Consider the following 20,449-nt stretch of genomic DNA (forward strand, 5'->3'; position numbering starts at 1 on the left):
GATTTGCAATATTATAACTTTCACAAAAGGCATCTAAACCCCCTTTGAACTTGTTCAAAGCACCCATGACAAGATTGTGGAGCAGTAAATTTTATGGTCTCACTGCTTGTACAGTAAAGCATACCTAATCTATGACGATATCACAGTCATGGATTTCCTTTATGCAATAGGAAAGAGGCTCAATTAATTTGATGGTAAGTGTAGGATGCCTTGAAAATTTTCAGTTGAAACTACATTTTCAGACCATTGGACCAAACATTGACTGTTGATAGTATTCTATAAAAGCTTAGGCATCCTATAAATGTTTTGGTACTGAATTAGTCGTCATTGCATGGAGACTTTTTATCTATCTGAAGTTCTTACCACACTGAATGTAGGCCTTAGTTCGTATATCCTAGACATGTTCACAAATCCCAAAAACTGTTGGCAGTTGTCAGTTAGCGATTTATCGGTCATACATTCTGTAAAAAGAGAAGTATGGAAACTTACGTTATTTAGTAAAGACACAGGGCCATCAGCCATCTTATTATAATTAGAGAACAGGGTCAGCAGAGACCTCTCATTATTAGAGGAAAGGGTCAGCAGAGTCATTGCATCATTAGAGGGCATGGTCAGCAGAGATATCTCATCATTAGAGGAAAGGGTCAGCAGAGTTATCTCATCATTAGAGGGCAGGGTCAGCAGAGTCATCGCATCATTAGAGGGCATGGTCAGCAGAGATATCTCATCATTAGAGGAAAGGGTCAGCAGAGTTATCTCATCATTAGAGGGCAGGGTCAGCAGAGGCAACTCATCATTAGAGGATAGGGTCAGCAGAGTTATCTCATCATTAGAGGGCAGGGTCAGCAGAGACCTCTCATTATTAGAGGAAAGGGTCAGCAGAGTCATCGCATCATTAGAGGGCATGGTCAGCGGAGATATCTCAATATTAGAGGAAAGGGTCAGCAGAGTTATCTCATCATTAGAGGGCAGGGTCAGCAGAGGCAACTCCTCATTAGAGGATAGGGTCAACAGAGTCATCACATCATTAGAGGGCAGGGTCAGCAGAGGCAACTCATCATTAGAGGATAGGGTCAACAGAGTCATTGCATCATTAGAGGGCATGGTCAGCAGAGATATCTCAATATTAGAGGTAAGGGTGAGCAGAGTTATCTCATCATTAGAGGGCAGGGTCAGCAGAGGCAACTCATCATTAGAGGATAGGGTCAACAGAGTCATTGCATCATTAGAGTACAAGGTCAGTAGAGACATCTCATTGATAGGGGACATGGTCAGCAGAGTCATTAAAATCATTAGAAGGCAGGGTCAGCACGTTATCATTAGGGGGTGAGAGTTAAAGGGATGTTCCCAACTCAGATTTATGGCATATCCACAAGCTATGCCATAAAAGTCAAATAGTTTCGGGTCCCCCATTTGGAACCCACAACCATTATACGTTAGGGCCCCCACAGCCCTTGGCTTTCTTGAACGTGGTGGCTGGGGGTGGTCTGGTGGATGGAAATAGCCAAATACCCAACGCTATGCTGTTTCTGTAACTCCCAGAGAACGCAATGAAAGTTAAGCAAACAGCGTAGCACAGCAAGCTACACTATTTTCATAACTCAGGAGCTGCAGATACAGCGCAGTATACTGTGTGCTACACTGTTTGCGTAACTCCCACTGACTTCTATGGGAGTTACAGAAACTGCATAGCTCAGCCCGGACATCTCGTGGTGTTCCTATCACGGCCATGTTTAGCTGAGATGGGAACACTCCTTTAATGATAGCTCTGTTGTATTGCTGGAAGACTGAAGAAGGCACTATAGTAATACTGTACTCTATAAACACATATAAGAGCCTGCATGTAGATCCCCTGTTACTCTCTCGTCTCTGAGGGAGGAGCTATACTTTATCATTTCCTGGAGGCTGTATCAATCTGCCAATACTCTTCTGTCCATTAACAGCTATTCATGGCAGTAGTCATAAAGCAAACACACCCGCTGTACTGCCTATGCAGACAAAACAGGAGGGAAGAATGTGCGTCCACTATGGCTGCCCTCTAGAAGGCTTAAGAAAAGCAAAACAGATACAACATTGTAAAAAAACTTATAAAACCGTTATCTCCGCTTGAGATCAAATACACAATAGTGAGATGAAATAAATGGGACATCTTCTTTAAGTAAGGTCACTTACGATCTGCATCATTTGAAAACATATTTGTGATCCAGTTTGCAACAGCAGTCTTTGCTTTATCATCCATGAACCTAAAGACCTCGTTACATCCATCAACACTAAAGGGGAAACACAAGAAACATTTGTTTTATAATAGGTGTGCTAAGCACATGACCGTGGACCGACGTGTATCCCACGGAAGTAAACAATGACATTTTTAAGAACAGCAAGCAGAGATCTTGGAAAATTGTAGAACTTTTTTTTTGCTGAAGCTGAAATACCCCTTAACATGCTGTTACTATAACCACTTTTTAGATTTCACTTAGAGCTTCGCCACTCTAAAAATCTTCCAACTTCACTTTAGTGGCAGATTATAATATAGGGTATTTTTTGGAGGCCCCCTGAGATTGCCAAGGTGTGCATGGCCACCCAAAGGGACCCGGTGTCTGGTGTCAGCACAAGAATTGCCCGATGCTCCAGAAGACTCTGCAATTAACTTTATAAATCCCCCTGTTGGCAAATTGTATCTCAGCCGTTAGCCCGGATGTTATATTCAATTGATGAGCTATAAGTGCGATGCATAAAACCAAGCCCATTGTTGGTAGGCCAAAACATGGTGAGCCCTCTTCAAAGCTGATGGCTACTTCACTTATTGGTATTTGTCACCAATACATTGCCATTGCAAAAATAACACTTTTTTACCGGATGCCTCCACATGGCACCTGTCTGAAACCGCCCAATTGAAAGTCAAATTGGCCTTCATCAGCTGTATTAAAAATAATACAATGCTCTGGCATGAAAATGCGAGTTTTGCGCAAGTTTGATTTTTCTATCTTTACTACTGAAAAAACGTGATTTTCGTAAGTTTGAAAAAAAGCACGCATTAAAAATATGCAAATACCCATTGAAATCAAGAGGTTCTATTCACTGCATGCACAAGTTTTGCATCCGCAGATACACCCATGTGAAGTCAGCCTTAAATGGAACTGAACTACAACACCAGATAACCCTTGGACAGGAGCGGTGCTGGACCCAGGGACGTTTTATTTCTGGTTCGATGCAACCCCTTTAATGCTCCCTTGAAAGTCTCCATATGGATGTGTTCTCTTCACTTTTTATTAAAGCTCTGGTATGGTGTCCATATTATGAGGCTAAAAGTCATTGCGCCCAGTGCATGCCATTAATGTGAACTGCCTTATGGATTTGGGGTTTGTGTTTCTTAGGGTCAAGAAGTCAGAAGTAAAGCTTGCTGGACCTTTGTCTTCTATCAACCAGGAAGGCTTAAAACTAATAATTTCCTTGCACAAAACCTGTAAGTGGCTTAAGATGAAACTATGCCTGATGTGTTTGACACCTCATGTTATGTTCTACAACCTTTCTACGTCAAGTGAAATGTTACCTACATGATTCTCATGTTGGCGCAGCCTCCCACCAAAACGTAGGTCAGCCGTGAAAACAGATCAGGAGTCATCGAAGGCAGACAAATTTGCAGCTTTTGCGTGAACCATTCAGTGAGGATGGAAGAGTCAAGTATTTTATACCGATCTAAAAGCACGTCCATAGACTCATTTAATAGCGAGGATTGGACATATTCGTTGGGTATAGGGCCATAATACTGTGAAGAAGGAAGAAAAAGAGACACATTATAGCGTAATATTCAAAATGGATGAACATAGCAAGATTTCACGTGGGTAGAATTCATTGTGTTGTCCTACAAAACATCACTTACCACGTTTGCTTGCTGCAAAAATTCTCCACAGTAGGTAAATCCTTTACTTCTTATGTCAGCGATCAGAAGCTTAGTGCGTTCCATATAGTTTTCGGGAGATGCAGAATCGAATAATCTGCAGTCTTTGATAACACCCATAATCTGGTCTATGTTAAGTTTATACAAAGATCCAAACTAGGGAACAAAAAAAGGATGGTCAATGCACTTGGCGTTATAGGGGTGTCCTATGAAGTAAACTCCTTTTGAGACTGCAGCCTGAGAATCCCCATGCAATCATCCGTCATTCCTGGAGGCAGTGCCAGCCTCAGGGGTGTGCGACCTGCACAATAACTACCCCAAAAGGGGTGTGGCAAATGATTTTGCACCCTAAGCTTGCTACCACCATAAATTGTATAGCATTTGTATCACACTCCTCTGTGTATGGAGCTTTTATATGGTCTCTGTGGGTTGGTATTAGTTGAGAACTGTATGTGGATATTTACATTTTGCGGCACTGTTATTTAAACACTATACTGTATATTAACCCCTTAACGACCAGCCCATAGTGTTTCTACGTCCTCCCGAAGTGGGCTTTATTCTCTGAGGACGTAAAAACATGTGTCTTGCAGAGAATAAAGCCCCTCGGGCTCTGGACGTGACAGCTCCATGCTGTCGGTGCCCACAAGTAGCTGACAGCATGGAGCTGTCATCACGGGCTGCGGGGACACCCCCCCCCCCCCGGCAATGCGATTGGCGCTATCCAATAGCGCCGATCGCATAAAAGTTTTAAAAAGTGCAAAAAAAGTTAAAGATTCAGCTGCCCTGATGGATCGGATCCATCAGGGCAGTTGAAATTACTCACCCGGGTCAGCCGCACTGCTCCCCGCTCGCCTGGTCCTCTGGGCCCCGAAGCCGGCGTTCTGCGCATGCGCGCCAGGCGGCATTACGTCAGCGGCCCGGGAAATTTAGAATCTCCTGGCTCCCGGCTCCTGTAGGTAGCCGGCAGGCAGGAGACGTCAGTGGGGACCACGGTGAGCGGTCCCCGGTACCGCGATCACCGTTATCCAATGGATAATGGCGATCGCGGAAAAGTGAAGAAAAAAGTAAAAGAAAGAAAAGCTTCACCTTCCCTCATGGATCGGATCCATGAGGGGAGGTGAAAATACTCACCCTCTTTCCTCCATGTCCTCTGGCCGGTGTCGGGACCCTCCGCTGGCTTCTGCGCATGCGCCGATGTGGCACGTATGCGCAGAAGGCCGGCGAGCCCGGCAAATTCAAAATCTCCCTGCACCCGGCTGTCACAGATAGCCGAGTGCAGGGAGATATGACTGGGGACTGCTGTATGCGGTTTCCAGTCATATGATCACCGTTATCCATCGGATAACGGTGATCATATAAAGTTAAAAAGTAAAAAAAAAAAAAAAACTAAAAAGTTAAAAAAAAGTTTCAAAAGATAAAGTTTCATCTCCCCTTACGGATCGTATCTGTAAGGGGGGATGAAATTACGTACCCAAGGTCCCGGATTTGTTCCCTGGTGGGATGTTGATCCGTGGACCTTACCCCAGCTTCTGCGCATGCGCCCGTCAGCATGATGGCGGACGCATGCGCAAAAGTGAAAGATTGCCCAAGAAATTTAAAATCTCCCTGCAGCTGGCTACCAAAGGTAGCCAAGAGCCTGGAGATGTCACAGGGAGCCGCGGTATGCGGTTACTGGTCACGTGATCGCCGTTATCCAATGCATATAATGTCCGATCACGTAAAAGTTCTTAAAAAAAGTGGCAGTTTCATCTCCCCTCACCAATGCAATCGGTGAGGGGAGATGCAACATCTTCTCAGAGGCTTCCGCATTTGAATCCAGATGCGATTATCCTCCATGGACCCTTCCGGCTGCTGCGCATGCGCCCGCCGGCAAAATGCCAGACACATTCGCAGGAGCCGGGAAGCCCAGGAAATTTTAAATCTCCTTGCTCTCAGCGACCAACGGTCGCTGAGTGCTTGGAGCAGTGACCAGAGGCCTCGTTGAGCGGTCCCCGGTCACGTGATAAATTAGCCATATAACATTAGGCCGGTCACGTATGACTAGAGAGGAATTATGGGTTCTGCATGCGCTTGATCAGCGGTAATCCACAGATCAATCGCATGCATTGGATTACACAATTCCCCCTAATTAGCGGGTCGGAATTACATAATCCACTCGCAGAAACAGAACACGGCATGCTATATTTTACCGCGGATATCCGCGACCTAAAGCCCATTGTGCTCTATGACCGCGAATATACTCGCAGCCCATATGCAAACACATTGTGTACGGGCTGCAGGTACCCGGGTCATCTCTAAGCGACGGCGCGGGAAATATAAACAAAAAACGGTGTACTGCGCATGATCGTCTGTTTGAGTAGGCAGTTATGCGCAGTACATTATGCGGCCGTACGCAGGGACACAGCCGGGCTCACAGCTGGAATTCGCTGCAGGCCTCCGTAAGCGGATACTGCATACGGCCGTGAGAGCCTGGCGTTATTTAGATCGCTACCTGTAATCCGTAATTTACAAGAAGCCCCGGGAACGCTCGCCTTCATGCAGTTCCAGGAGCAGCTTGTTGAGTGCCTTCTGTGTGAGACCGCTGCACCTCAGCAAGATTAAAAAGCCTCACAGCACCACTTTTTACACCCCATCCCCACCGCTGAGGTCACAAAATACCCCCAAGCGAGAGAGGAGGGGGGATACCCGGTTTTCTTGCCCCATGTGCCCATCCCAACCAGCCTCCGTAATTACCCCTGTCTTTGGACATAAAACGCAGTTTATATTATTACTTTTATCTAATATTTAGGGAATGCCAAAAAATGGGGATAACGGGGGGGTGGGGTATTTTTAGAAAGTCAATTTTTTTTTCCGTATAAGTGGGCAATGGGGCCTGGAATTTATTCAGTTGTACCCTGAAATCCAGCGGGCATTCCCTCCATTATGGGCCTATCCATGTGTCCTGTAAGTAGATTAGGGCCACAATGGGTATGTTTCTGAACACGGGACAAACTGGGGTATCCATTTTGGGGTGAATGTCTTCATTCCTATGTACACTGTACAAAAAAAACAGTTTTTAAATTGACAAAATTGCAAAAAAAATGAAAATCGTAATTTTTCCATTCTGCTTTGCTTAGATTTATTCAAATACTGTGGGATCAAAATACGCAGTACACCCCTAGATGAAATTGTTAAGGGGTCTAGTTTTCAAAATGGGGTCATTTGTGGGGGTTCTCTATCGTTTTGGCCGCTAAATGGCTCTGAAAGTGGGCAATGGGGCCTGGAATTTATTCCGTTGTACCCTGAAATCCAACGGGTGCTCCTTCCATTATAGGCCTAACCATGTTTGCTTTAAGTAGATTAGGGCCACAAGGGGTATGTTTCTGAACACGGGACAAACGGGGAGATCCATTTTGGGGTGAACGTCTTCATTCCTATGTACACTGTACAAAAAAAAACAGTTTTAATTGCCAAAAAAATGAAAATCATAATTTTTTCCTTCTGCTTGGCTTAGATTCATTCAAAAACTGTGAAGTCAAAAAAGTCATCGTACCCCTAGATAAATTCGTTAAGGGGTCTACTTTTCAAAATGGGGTCACTTGTGGGGGTTCTCCATCGTTTTGGTCACTCAAGGGGTCTACAAGTGGGCAATGGGGATTAAATCTCCTTCAAGCAAAATTTCTGTTCCGAAAGCCACCGGTTGCTCCTTTCATTTTGGGCCCCATTGTGCATACAGACGTAATACCAGGGCCACAATGGGTATGTTTCTGAGTACGGGACAAACAGGGGTATCCATTCTGGGGTGCAAATCCTCATTTTCATGTGTATTATAGAAAAAAGTCCTGTCCTTAAAATTACATACTTGCAAAAATATGAAATTTACGTTTTCCTCTTCTTAATTGCATTTACTCCTGAAAAAAAACTGTGGGGTTAAAATACTCATGACACCCCTCAGTGAATTCGTTAAGGGGTGTAGTTTTTAAAATGGGGTATCTATCATTTTGACTACTATGAGCCTTTCCAATCTTGGCTTGGTGTAGGAAAACAAAGTGTTCCTCAAAATGCTGAAAAGTAATGTTAAATTTGTACGTCTCCTAAATGGTTAAAAAAAAACGAAAGTTTTTCCAATGTGCGCCCAAAATAAAGTAAACGGATGGAAATATATATCTTAGCAAAAATTTCTATATTATGTTTGCACATATTTGAGATATTGCAGTTGGAAATAGGAAGAAATGACGATTTTCCCAATTTTGGCGCTTTTAATAAATAAACACAAATTCTATCGGTCTTTTTTTTTTCCCGCCAAAATGAAGTACAACATGTGGCGAAAAAACAATGTCAGAATCGCTTGGATATGCAAAACCTTTCTGGTGTTTTTCCATGTTAAAGTGACACATGTCAGATTTGCAAAATTTGGCCTGGTCATTAAGGCGCAAACAGGCTTGGTCACTAAGGGGTTAATATTGCTGTGTTATTTTATTTACTTGGGCACCATACTGTATGATGCTTGTAATTAGACACTGTGTGATATGGTCTAGTTACAGTATTTTATGGCAATACACCATAAAGGAGGTTGGGGTGACAATAAGAAATGATCCATTGTATTTTTCTGAAAAACGTTTGACTGAATATGGCAAAAAAAAAAAACTTACTAGGTCAATGCCGGGATACAAAGTGACGATAGTAATATAAGGTATGAACGTTGAAGACTCTCCAAAGCACTTCTCCAGCCACATTTCACCCGAAAGACCATATGCGCAAGCAGATCCTGTAGAAATAGGAAGTCAATTATCATCTATTAGAAGCATATTATAAGTACTAGACTTAATTTCATCAAGTCCTATATGAAAAATAAAACAATGTTCAGCCTCAAACTTCTTCTTTTTTGTCCTCCATACAGATAGTCGCCTCTATTGCTATAGAGTGAGCTGAGCTTAGCTTAGCACTAAACCCATCTGTCAAAGCAAGAACCTGCACAAGACCTTTTATTCTTCATCACACCCCAACAAGGGGGAGAGGAGCCAGCAACCTCTACTACAACTATAGCACTGAGCTGAAATGAAATAAACGGTGCTCAGTATGCAGCATAACATGGGAAGGGATCCTCTTGAGATCTTGTGAAGGAAGTGGATCCACTTTGTACAATCCCTTTTTTGTTAAGGCCCATTTACACAAGCAGATAATTGCTCAAAGATCGCTCAAAGGACAGTTTGAGCGACAGCTTTGAGCGATTATTTTGCATAAAAAATAATTGGCATTTAAGTAGTTTCCCAGCTACTTAAATGCCAATTATGTATGTAAATGAAGACTTCCCTGAGCTCAGGCTAATAGCTGGGCTCAGATCCTTTGTTCTCCACGGGAGAAACAATGCTATCAGCAGTCCCCCTCCCCCCCCCCCCCCCCCCGTGGAGAACGACTGATAAAACTGATCACTAAAATCAAGTTCACTTGATTTTATTGATCAGCGAAAAGAGCCCGAAATGCAGGTGCCCCGCGCCCATTTACACGCACCGATTATCACTAAAACGATCGTTGATGAGCGAAGTTTTAGCGATAATGGTCCAGTGTAATTGTGCCTTTAGAAGAGTTGTCCAATGATAAGCTGATAACAGGGCGTCCCTCTGGTGGGACCTTCATTAGCCAGATATAACCTGCATGCAGGAAGGAAGTGTTCAATTTTCCTTCGGCATTGGGATCATTGAACATTATGTAGTGCCTATTGAAATCAATGGCTGTCCGTATAATGCAGGGACATGTAGGGTCCATGCAGGGACATGTAGGGTCCAGCAGATATAGATACAGTTTTTGAAAAGTATTCTCTGCTTTGGCTAATAGGTGAGGCTCCTGAACAGGATGACTTGTAAAAGCCTAATGTGACCTGATTATATACAGAAAATGTTATCCGTACCTGACTCAGCTTTTTGTGCAGTCAAGTACTTGGTTTTCCATTCAGCAATTTGCATCTTTAGATCTTCTAGGTAGTCTGAGTTGGACTCACCCATATATTGGCAACTGTAGGAAAACAGAATACAGCCAAGATCCAGGTTACAATATTGTGCACCGAATAGGGTCCAAAAAAGGAAACTGTAGATCTCATTTTTACTTACATGTCCTGGTAATCTGTGCAATCCTTGGGGGCAATCATGTTGAGGGTCTCAGAAGTCATGCCTTTAAGGAGGACCTTGAGCTTTCCTTCGAAAACTCCCCTATATCTTACTGAACAAAGAGGATCAGTGGGAGACTGGATCTTCCCCAGTATAAGGAGCAATAGGGAGGTCAAGACTTCTTTAGGACAGTCGGACAGCCGTTCCATGTTAGTTAGGACAGGGTAGATGAATTGAATTGTTTTATCCTGCATTGCTTGTATAACAGGACCAGCTGTAACAGGGCTCTGTAAGGCATTGGTGTCTTTAATATAATCGCCGAGTTGTTCGCTATTCATGTTTGCTAGTTCAGACCCCTGTGAAGTGAACAAACCAATAATATGTTATGTGACTATCTATAGGCAACTGAAAGGGAGTTTACAAGCTGATAAGAGTTATTGTGAGTGAAGCAAATACTTTACATTCTGCATTTCAAATAGAGAAGATTCAATGTTAATTATATGCAATCAATTATGTATTCATAAGATCCATCTGTCATATCTTATAATAAAATGCACAGCATTATGGGTGACATGGCCCAGATATCAGGCACAAATGGGAACATGACTCAGATTATGTAATGTATGTCCCAGCAGAGAATGGAGAATCTATCTATCTATCTATCTATCTATCTATCTATCTATCTATCTATCTATCTATCTATCTATCTCATATCTATCTATCTATCTATCTATCTATCTCATATCTATCTATCTCATATCAATCTATCCCATATCTATCTATTTATTTATCTATCTATCTATCCCATATATATCTATCTCATATCTATTTATCTATCTATCTCATATCTATCTATCTATCTATCTATCTCATATCTATTTATCTATCCCATATCTATTCATCTCATATCTATCTATCTATCTATCTCATATCTATCTATCTATCTATCTATCTATCTCATATCTATCTATCTATCTATCTATCTATCTATCTATCTATCTATCTATCTAATATCTATTTATCTATCTATCCCATATCTACCTATCTCATATCTATCTATCTAGCTATCTCATATCTATCTATCTAATCTCTATCTATCTATCTATCTATCTATCTATCTCATATCTATCTATCTATCTATCTATCTATCTATCTAACTATCTCATATCTATTTATCTATCTATCCCATATCTATCTAGCTAGCTATCTCATATCTATCTATCTCTCTATCTCATATCTATCTATCTCTCTATCTCATATCTATCTATCTCATATCTATCTATCTATCTCATATCTATTTATCTATCTATCTCATATGTATCTATCTAGCTATCTCATATCTATCTATCTATCTATCTCATATCTATCTATCTATCTATCTATCTATCTATCTATCTATCTATCTATCTATCTATCTATCTATCTCATATCTATTTATCTATCTATCCCATATCTATCTATCTAGCTATCTCATATCTATCTATCTCATATCTATCTATCTATTTATCTCTCTCATATCTATCTATTTATGGCTACCTGTCCACGGGCGTTTTTTCATTGCGTTATCCGCCACGATAATCGCGGTTAACGCAGTGCACGCTTTCCCCCTGTCCACGAGCGAAGAAGCATAGCGATTCTCTTCTTGCCGAATTCAAATCTGTCAGATAGGCTCACCGCAGAGCACTGACCGCTCTCCCCCCTCCTCCGCTGCAGAATACCGCTAGCGATATTATCGCAACGGCCTTGAACAGGATGCCTGACTGTCTATCTCATATCTGTCTACGTATCTCCCATTTAAATGATCTAACATTCTTAGAGATGTATATGAACAAAGCTTGAACAATGTCCGATTTTGTATGGCCCTAAATGTTATTGACAAATTAGATATAAATAAATGAACTTCCTTACAACATTATTACTTGATGTAACTTTTACTTCTGTTGTTGATGCAAATACTAAAGCTGTAGTTGCTGCAACTGTTGTCATAGGTGCCTCAGCTGTTGTCGTAGGTGCCTCAGCTGTTGTCGTAGGTGCCCCAGTTGTTGTCGTAGGTGCCCCAGTTGTTGTCTGAGGTGCCCCAGTTGTTGTCTGAGGTGCCTCAGCTGTTGTCTGAGGTGCCCCAGTTGTTGTCTGAGGTGCCTCAGCTGTTGTCGTAGCTGCCTCAGCTGTTGTCTGAGGTGCCCCAGTTGTTGTCTGAGGTGCCTCAGCTGGTGTCGTAGGTGGCACAGTTGTTGTCGTAGATGCCCCAGTTGTTGTCGTAGGTGCCTCAGTTGTTGTCTGAGGTGCCCCAGTTGTTGTCGTAGGTGCCCCAGTTGTTGTCGTAGGTGCCCCAGTTGTTGTCTGAGGTGCCCCAGTTGTTGTCTGAGGTGCCTCAGTTGTTGTCTGAGGTGCCTCAGTTGTTGTCGTAGCTGCCCCAATTGTTGTCGTAGCTGCCCCAATTGTTGTCGTAGCTGCCCCAATTGTTGTCGTAGGTGCCCCAGTTGTTGTCGTAGCTGCCCCGGTTGTTATCGTAGCTGCCTGAAGTGTTGTTTGAAGTACCTGAGATGTTGTCTGAGGTGTCGTCTGAGGTGCCTCAGTTGTAAAAGATGAAATAAAAAGAAATGAGCAATGACAAAGAGGCAGCTTCTTTAAATATATTATTATTAATTGCATTTAATAATATTATTACACATTTAATTTCATTATTACTAGTAGTAGCAATAGTAGTATGAGGCTTCTTTCCCACGAGCATATATCGGTCGCCATTTTCACGGTCGGCCGATATACGCTACAACCTGTGACGTTAAAGCTCGTGAACGTGTGCACAAATACAACGTTTGTGCGCTCATTTACACAGCATGGGCCCCAGCGTATATACGCCGAGGCCACTTTGCTGTCACCTCTTTCCCCTCCCTCCCCCTCGCAAGCTCACCTCTGCTCTCCTCCACATTTGTTTTTTGCAATGGGAGGTGGCGGGATGGGAGTGGAGCTAAGCGCTGCCCATTGCTGGCTTTGTACAAGGAGCTGGAAGGGGAGGGAACATAGCTCTACGGCCTGTCCCACCACTTGCCCACAGCTAGCCAACTAGGGGTGGGACCCCCCATCCCGCCTCCTCCCATTGCAAAGAGCAAGCGGGGAACTCCCTCCCACCTACGGATGCTGTCATGGGCTCTCATAGGAGCCCATGCATTGGCAGACGTATTCCGGCCCAAAAGATAGTCCCAGGACTATCTTTTGGGCCCAACGTAAAAACGGCCAGCGCTATATTGGGCAGCCGATGCATCAGATCACATGGCCGTATTCCCGTGACGTAAAAACGCCTGGCCAGCCAATATAGCACTGGTCGTTTTTATGTCGGGACCAAGAATACGTCAGCGGCTGCATGGGCTCCTGAAAGCGGCCGGAAGTGGGAGGGAGTGTAACAGCGTGGCTGCTAAACTCCCTCCCTCTGCTCTTCTCTCCGCTTGCTCTTTGCAGTGTGAGGGAATGGTATGGGGTGGAGCTAAGTGTCACCCCATCCCGCCTCCTCCCATCGCTGGCTGCAGACAAGGGGCGGGGCTATGTTCTTGCCCCCTCGCCGCCCCTAGTCCATAACCAGCAATGGGAGGAAGCGGGACAGGGCAGCACTTAGCTCCACCCCTGTCCTGCCCCCTCCCATTGCAAAGAGCGAGTGGGGAGGAGAGCAGAGGTACCACTATTGGCAATCAGGCGGTGAAAAAATATGTCCTTTTTAAATCTTGAGTTAAAGTACGGTTTGTCCATTATACTGGTCGGGATTAGCATATACTACAGCTTTATTACACAATAAGTCTACAGTGTGTATTGTGTTTTCAATTATAATTTACAGAAAAGATTTTCATAAAGATGTGTCATTGCCTTTAATAACTGTCGCTAGTTTAGTACACCCCAACATGCAATGCGGTGAACCAAGGAAAGTTAGTACAATGTCTATTCTACCATTACTTGTTAATTAAGAACTTTCCCTAGCAATCATGTGAAGACATTGAAAGCATTTGAAGACTGTTCAGTATTTATATAAAGGGTGTGGTAAACTCTTCCGGATTTGCTTTGTTCCTCTAAGGTGAAATGAGTTCCATTTTTTCAATTAATTCTTTTTACCAAAACATCCTGATATGAGCTCTGTGGCCACTTACAGTGTCATTTGGGGATAAAAACACTTAAATATCTTTATTTTACTGCAATTTTAAAAAATATTTTCCATTTTCTTCTTTATATTTTAGTTTTTTTACCTTTCCTAATTAATATTTGTTTTTTTTTTATCACTTTCCAAATGTATATTTAAAAGTGAATTGAGTGTAATACCCCACTACCTGTGGACAATGTGGTGCTGTTTTTGGAAGACAGCAGCCATATTTGTCTAATCTTGTGCAACCCTTAATTAATCATTTCAGGGTTTTCAGTGTTGTCAATGGAATTTCATGGTTGCATTAAACCAAAACCAGCACCCCATCTGTCTGATTCATTTTAATGGAACTGAGCTGCAATACCAGACACAACCTGTAGGTAGGTGTGGTACTGGTTTTTGGAAGAAATCAGCCATAATTTTCTTATCACAGACAACCTCCTTAAGGAATGGTGTCCCTCATGTCTTTACAGTATGTTTTTGTTGACTTTTTCCAACTTTGATTTCATAAGATGTTTAAATTGTAACATTTGCTATATTTTTGTCTATTCATTAAGCACATATGGACACGAGGATGAGAATCACAAGTCAGTGAATCAATAACCCTTTTTCGAAAACAGGATTATATTTGATACTTACAGGTTCGGTTGTGGTTTGTCCTTTTGCCCCATGTTCTAAATATGATGGAAACAAAGATATTACATTTTTGTTGTTTAATTTTGTTTACATTTCTCTATGCAGTAGCATAATTTACTACGAGCATTTTACATATTGTCTAAAAAGCTTTCATTTGAAATCATTCTAAGGACTTATTCAGACGACCATTTATCGGCTGGGTTTTCACGCCGAGCCGATATACGGTGTCCTTGTCTGCAGGGGGCGGAGTATGGAAGAGCCAGGAGCAGGAACTGAGCTCCTGCCCCTTCCCCGCCCCTCGCCACTATTTGCAATGGGAGGGGCGGAGCTAAGTGTGGGTGCATAGCTCCGCCCCCGTCTCGCCCCTCCTACTGCAAATAGTGGCAAGGGGCGGAGAGGGGGCGGGAGCTCAGTTCCTGCTCCTGGCTCTTCCATCCTCCTCCCCCTGCAGACAAGGACACCGTATATCGGCTCGGCGTAAAAACCCAGCTGATATACGGTCGTCTGAATAAGCCCTAAGACTGCCTGTCCACGGGCAAGTTTTCATTGCTAGATAAATTGCCCGCACACCTTGCATGACACGCTTTCCATGGGCTAACTATGGAAAGCGCAGCCCGACATCCACAAGCGGAGAATTATAGCGATTCTCCGCTCGTGGGATTGAAATCGCTGTATGCTGCGATTTTCTGTAGTGAGCCTATCTGTTAGGCTCATCGCGGAGACCTGTCAGTGCTCCCCACTCCTCCCCTGCGGTGTAACATTGCTAACGTTCTTCCGTCACGGCCGTGGACAGGCAGCCTTACTGTGCCAGCTTATGCATACACCTTATATATATTCCCTTTAGCCCTTAATCAGATGAGCGTATATTAGTCTGTCCGGGCCGGGTGCTAGTGCATTCAGCTCCCTCCCCCTCTTTGCCCCTTGCCACTGTTTGAAATGAGAGGGCGGGACAGGGGCGGAGTTAAGTTCCGCCCCCTCCCTCTCATTGCAAACAGTGACGTAGGGAGCTCAATGTACTAGCTTCTGGCCCGACCTGCCTCCTCTCCTTGCAGAGAAGGGCAGCGTATATCGGTCTGGTGTGAAAACCCGACCGATATACGCTCATTTGAATAAGCCCTTACATTTATGCACTTGTACTTATGGTTTTTACTCTTATTTAACCCCTTCCTGCTCCAGGACATAGATTTACATCCTTCAGCGTCGGGGTAGCTATAGCATTACATCATACTGCAGGAGCGATCAAATCATCGCATGTTGTAGTCCCCCAGGGGGGCTGAAAAGAAAAGTGAAAGTGAGATCAATAAAGTTTTATTAATTGTAAAAACAAAGTAATAAAAGTTTAAATCATCCCCTTTTTGCCATATCTGTAATTTATAAAATCTAAATCCTGAAAGAAAAACACATATTTGGTATCGCCGGGTCCGTAAAAGTCCAAACTATCAAAGTAGTGCATTATTTACGCCGCACGGTGAACGTTGTCCCAAAAAAATAAAGAACACCAGAAATGCATTTTCAGTCACCCTGTCTCCCAGAAAAAAACGCAATAAAAAGCGATCAAAAAGTCGTATGTATTCTGAATTGATACTAACGTAAACTACAGGGTATCCCACAAAAAATGAGCCCTCGCACAACTATGTCAACAGAAAAGTTAAAAAGTTATTGCGCGCACAAGATGGCGGGAGAAAAAAACGTTAAAAAATTACATGTCATAAAAAAAGAGTAGTACAGTAAATCGTACCCACCCATAGAATAAAGTTATCATGTCGTTTTTGTTGCAGTTTGTGCACCATATAAACAAGACGCACTGAAAGATGGCGGAAGGTCATATTTTTTTATTTACTCCACTTACAATTTTCAGTACATTATATGGTTCAATAAATAGCACCTTTGAAAACTACAACTCGTCTCGCAAAAAACAAGCCCTCAGACAGCGACGTCAATGGATAAATAAAGGAGTTTTTTTGAAGGGGCGAGGAAAAAACGGAAATGCAAAAAAAAGGGGGCCGCGTCATCAACGGGTTAAAGAGCCATTATACACTCTATGTCTTATAATTATTCAAATAGAGTGGTAAAAGTAAAGTCAAATTTTTCATACGTGAATTCACATACAATAGTCAGAATGACATGACAAGATAAAATAAATCTTAGTGTTTAACCCTTTCCAATCCACTGTCTGACATCTAAAGACATTCTGATTGAAGTCTGTACAGCTCCGATGTCAGAAGACGTCCGGCAGGGTATTCTTACTGTATATTACTGGTCGCTCTGTTGTCGGGGGCCTCTCCAGCATGTCCCATACCACAGTACTGGCTCTAGCCAGCAGGTGGTGCTATTGTATAATGGCAGAAAGAGGAAAGCCCCTAGGAAACCCTGAATCCAAAATTGGATTGCAAAGGGTTAATGCACCTTACAGATGTTCGATGTGGGCGCCGTTGGTGACACTAGATGACCTAAAATCAAAGTGGAATCAATAACAGAGGATATGCCGGGACGCATCTGAGCAGAACCGGACTAACAACTTGATATCTGCTGTGTCTCTAACACTTTTTTCCCTTTCTCTAACACGTTATCTATGGTATTCTCCATTTAAAATTCCCAAAGACCAAATATATTTTTTCTAACAAAAAATTGTGAATACTTACCCGAAAGCAGGAGGGCTACTATTAATGCCCAGATGAATATCACCCCTTTCCTCCCCATGATTCCAGACAACTGACTGTCCGGTGACAGCTCTGGTTCCTTTCCTTCTGTAGATTAAATATAATCATAATCCATTAATCTTTATAATTAACACAATGAGGCTTCTATCACATGAGCGCCGGCCGATATGCGCTATGATCTGATGCATTGGATTCCAATGCATCAGATCACATGGGCGTATTTGCGAGACGTAAAAACTCCCGGACGGCCAATATAGCGCCGTGCGCTTTTACGTCAAGCCCAGAACATAGTTCTGGGAGCCCATGGCAGCGGCTGTAGGTGGGAGGGAGTTTAGCAGCATGGCTGCTAAACTACATCCCTCTGTTCTCCTCCCCTTCCCCGTGCAGGCTTACCTTTCCTCCTCACTCGGTCTCTGCAATGCTAGGGGGCGGGCGGAGGTGGGCGGAGCTAAATGTCGATCCACCCCGCCTCCTCCCATTAATGGCCATGGATAAGGGCGTGGGCGGAGCTAAGGGCCTACCTTGTCCCCGCTCCTTGTTTATAGCCATCAATGGGAGGAGGCAGAACTGACCAGCACATAGCTCCGCCCCCGCCCCTCCCATTGCACAGATGGAGCTGGGAGGAAGATAGGTAAGCCTGCGATGGGGAGCGAGGGTAAAGGGGGATGTCCTGGTGAGGTTGGTGCATTTGCGCTGGCCTCACCAGGCCATATGAACGAGCGCACAAACATTTGATTTGTGCGCCTGTTCACCAGTTTTTTCACCCCCAATGTAGCCTCTATCGGCCGGCCGTTATGCGCTCGTGTGAAAGAAGCCTGACTCTGGGAAAGATATGCAGAAATTATCATGTAAAGCAAATCTAACCAAGGAACTACAGTAAACCCAGCAAATACATTTACATTTTCCCCTTTCAAAGGTGGCATCTGAAAACAAAAAATAGCTACTTTTTTAAAGTTGATGTTTTTGCCATTATTTTAATAAGTGAAAAAGAAATTTAGAAAAATTTAAGATTACGACTAGAGATGAGCAAACGTACTCTTTTCGGGCGTTTTTGCACTCGAGCACCGCTTTTTCCGAGTAACTGACTACTCGGGCGAAAAGATTCGGGGGGCGCTGGGGGTGAGCGGGGGGTTGCAGAGGGGAGTGGGGGGAGAGAGAGAGCTCCCCCCTGTTCCCCACTGCTACCCCCCGCTCCACCACGCCGACCCCTGAATCTTTTCGTCTGAGTAGTCAGTTACTCGGAAAAAGCGGTGCTCGAGTCCAAAAACGCCCGAAACAAGTACTTTCGCTCATGTCTAATTACGACTATTAGTAACATGAGACCTTTAAGGAACCAACCAGCATCAGTTCTCCTAATCCCAATGGATTATTTCCATATAGCAATTGCTTTAGAGCATTATGTATAAATTCCTAAAAGTTTTTTTTCAATCTTAAAGGGGTTGTCGAATATATATATGTTTTTTTTAATAGACAACCCATGTCCAAAAATATCAAAGGATTGTATACTCACCTCTCCTGGGTCCTTGCAGCTTTAGTGCCATAGCGCCAATCTCCGCTACTTTTATAATCTGCAAGCACTCTGGACATCACAGGCTGCTGTAGCCAAACACAGAGCCAATCAGTGAGCCCTGTGATTGCCTGCAGAAGCCTGTTACATCCTGCAAACACAGCACTACAAGGGAGATCGGAGCCGCAGTGTTAGAGCTGTGAGAACTTGGCAGACATGAATATGCAATCTGTTACTATTTTTGTAAAAAAATATCTATCTATCTATCTATGCTCTATTGATAGATAGAGAGTACAGCTACATATAGAGAGATATATCTCAGACAAATCCTTTAAGGAAGGGGCAGAAGTTTCCAAGGCTGTTAACTATAAACCCCAGCAAATATAATATTTATATGAAAATTAGGAGACCTTAAAAAAAAATATTCTGGGCAGTAGTTGCCACTCTTGGTTTGAACTTTCAGGTTTCATACTGGGCCTATAAACTGATCCATAATGGTGACCAAATAATATGAAAAGTAATACTGTTAATGACCTCTTTCAAAAATACCATCATGTCTTATACTGTAAGACTAAGATCCTCTACTGCGCAGGCTCTATATCTCAAAATATATCACATTAATTACATTTAAAGCTTCTCCAATGAATACATCTTATGATTACAATAAAGCATCACTTTGCATACAAGGCCTATTAATAGAAATGACAAAATAATGTTTCATTATCTAATTGCAGAGAGCAGCAAATATATTATTCTTTAAATATTATCACAATTTAAATGTATTCATTACAAATTTCCAATCTATCCTTTTTAGATTTCAGCTGTAAATACAATTGCCTGATGATATCCAAACACATCTGTCTCTTATAGGATCCATCTGACTATGTATTTAGGCAGAGGCGCAAATACATGAAAGCAAACAATCAATTCCAGATCACTTACAGTTGGTGTTACTTCTATGCACCTGTTCTTGGAACCATAAGTTGGTCACTGGTGAAAGGCTTGGAGGTAAGCAGTACTTATAGGCTGTCATAGGTCTCAGATTTACAGGTGAGGTATGCTGCCAGCTATTTGGACAGCAGTCAAAGTACCCAACCCATATAGAGGCTGTTCTATGTGTCACTGCATTCCATGCATGTGTCCATAAGACACATCAGAAGACATTCTCTGGCCTAAGGTACATTTCTCTATCCCTACCCAGTACCTGGGGGGTTAAAATGAAAGGTCACTTGATGAAAGTGGAGCATCGCATTTTGAACAAAAGGAAACAATTTTTAGTTATATTGTTTGCTCTAATATTTTGAACCATGTGTAAAATATACTGTATAATTAAAATTTGTGATTTATTAATATTATTAATATCCATTTCTTAATTCATTCATATCCATTATTATTAAAGGCATCTTCACATCTGGACAGAGGATAAACATGTGATAGATGTCCCACCTCTGGGGCCCAATCTATCTCTAGTTCTGACCTCTCTAACCTCAATCTGTAAGCTGTGGCCGAGGATAATTGAAAGTTAAGGAAACAGTTGAGCAG

At 42.8% G+C, this 20,449-nt stretch overlaps 1 protein-coding gene across 3 annotated transcripts in view; it reads right to left on the reverse strand.

Annotated features, from left to right (window-relative positions):
* Positions 1-19,937, reverse strand: part of LOC136576956 (uncharacterized) — a 79,859-nt gene extending 59,922 nt beyond the window's left edge. For 2 of the 3 annotated variants that reach the window (XM_066576620.1, XM_066576619.1), the window contains exons 1-11: positions 19,850-19,937; positions 17,383-17,487; positions 14,744-14,778; positions 11,890-12,552; positions 9,985-10,337; positions 9,786-9,889; positions 8,530-8,645; positions 3,881-4,054; positions 3,555-3,766; positions 2,173-2,270; positions 364-461 (exon numbers count right to left, since the gene is read on the reverse strand). In XM_066576620.1, coding sequence (XP_066432717.1) covers positions 364-461; positions 2,173-2,270; positions 3,555-3,766; positions 3,881-4,054; positions 8,530-8,645; positions 9,786-9,889; positions 9,985-10,337; positions 11,890-12,552; positions 14,744-14,778; positions 17,383-17,440 — 1,911 coding nt within the window. In that variant the 5' untranslated portion in view covers positions 17,441-17,487; positions 19,850-19,937. The remainder of the gene's footprint in view (positions 1-363; positions 462-2,172; positions 2,271-3,554; positions 3,767-3,880; positions 4,055-8,529; positions 8,646-9,785; positions 9,890-9,984; positions 10,338-11,889; positions 12,553-14,743; positions 14,779-17,382; positions 17,488-19,849) is intronic. The other variant, XM_066576621.1, reaches the window with a different exon arrangement.
* Positions 19,938-20,449: the final 512 nt, after the last annotated feature.

The sequence above is a fragment of the Eleutherodactylus coqui genome, chromosome 8 (assembly GCF_035609145.1).
Source record: "Eleutherodactylus coqui strain aEleCoq1 chromosome 8, aEleCoq1.hap1, whole genome shotgun sequence".
Lineage (NCBI taxonomy): Eukaryota > Metazoa > Chordata > Amphibia > Anura > Eleutherodactylidae > Eleutherodactylus > Eleutherodactylus coqui.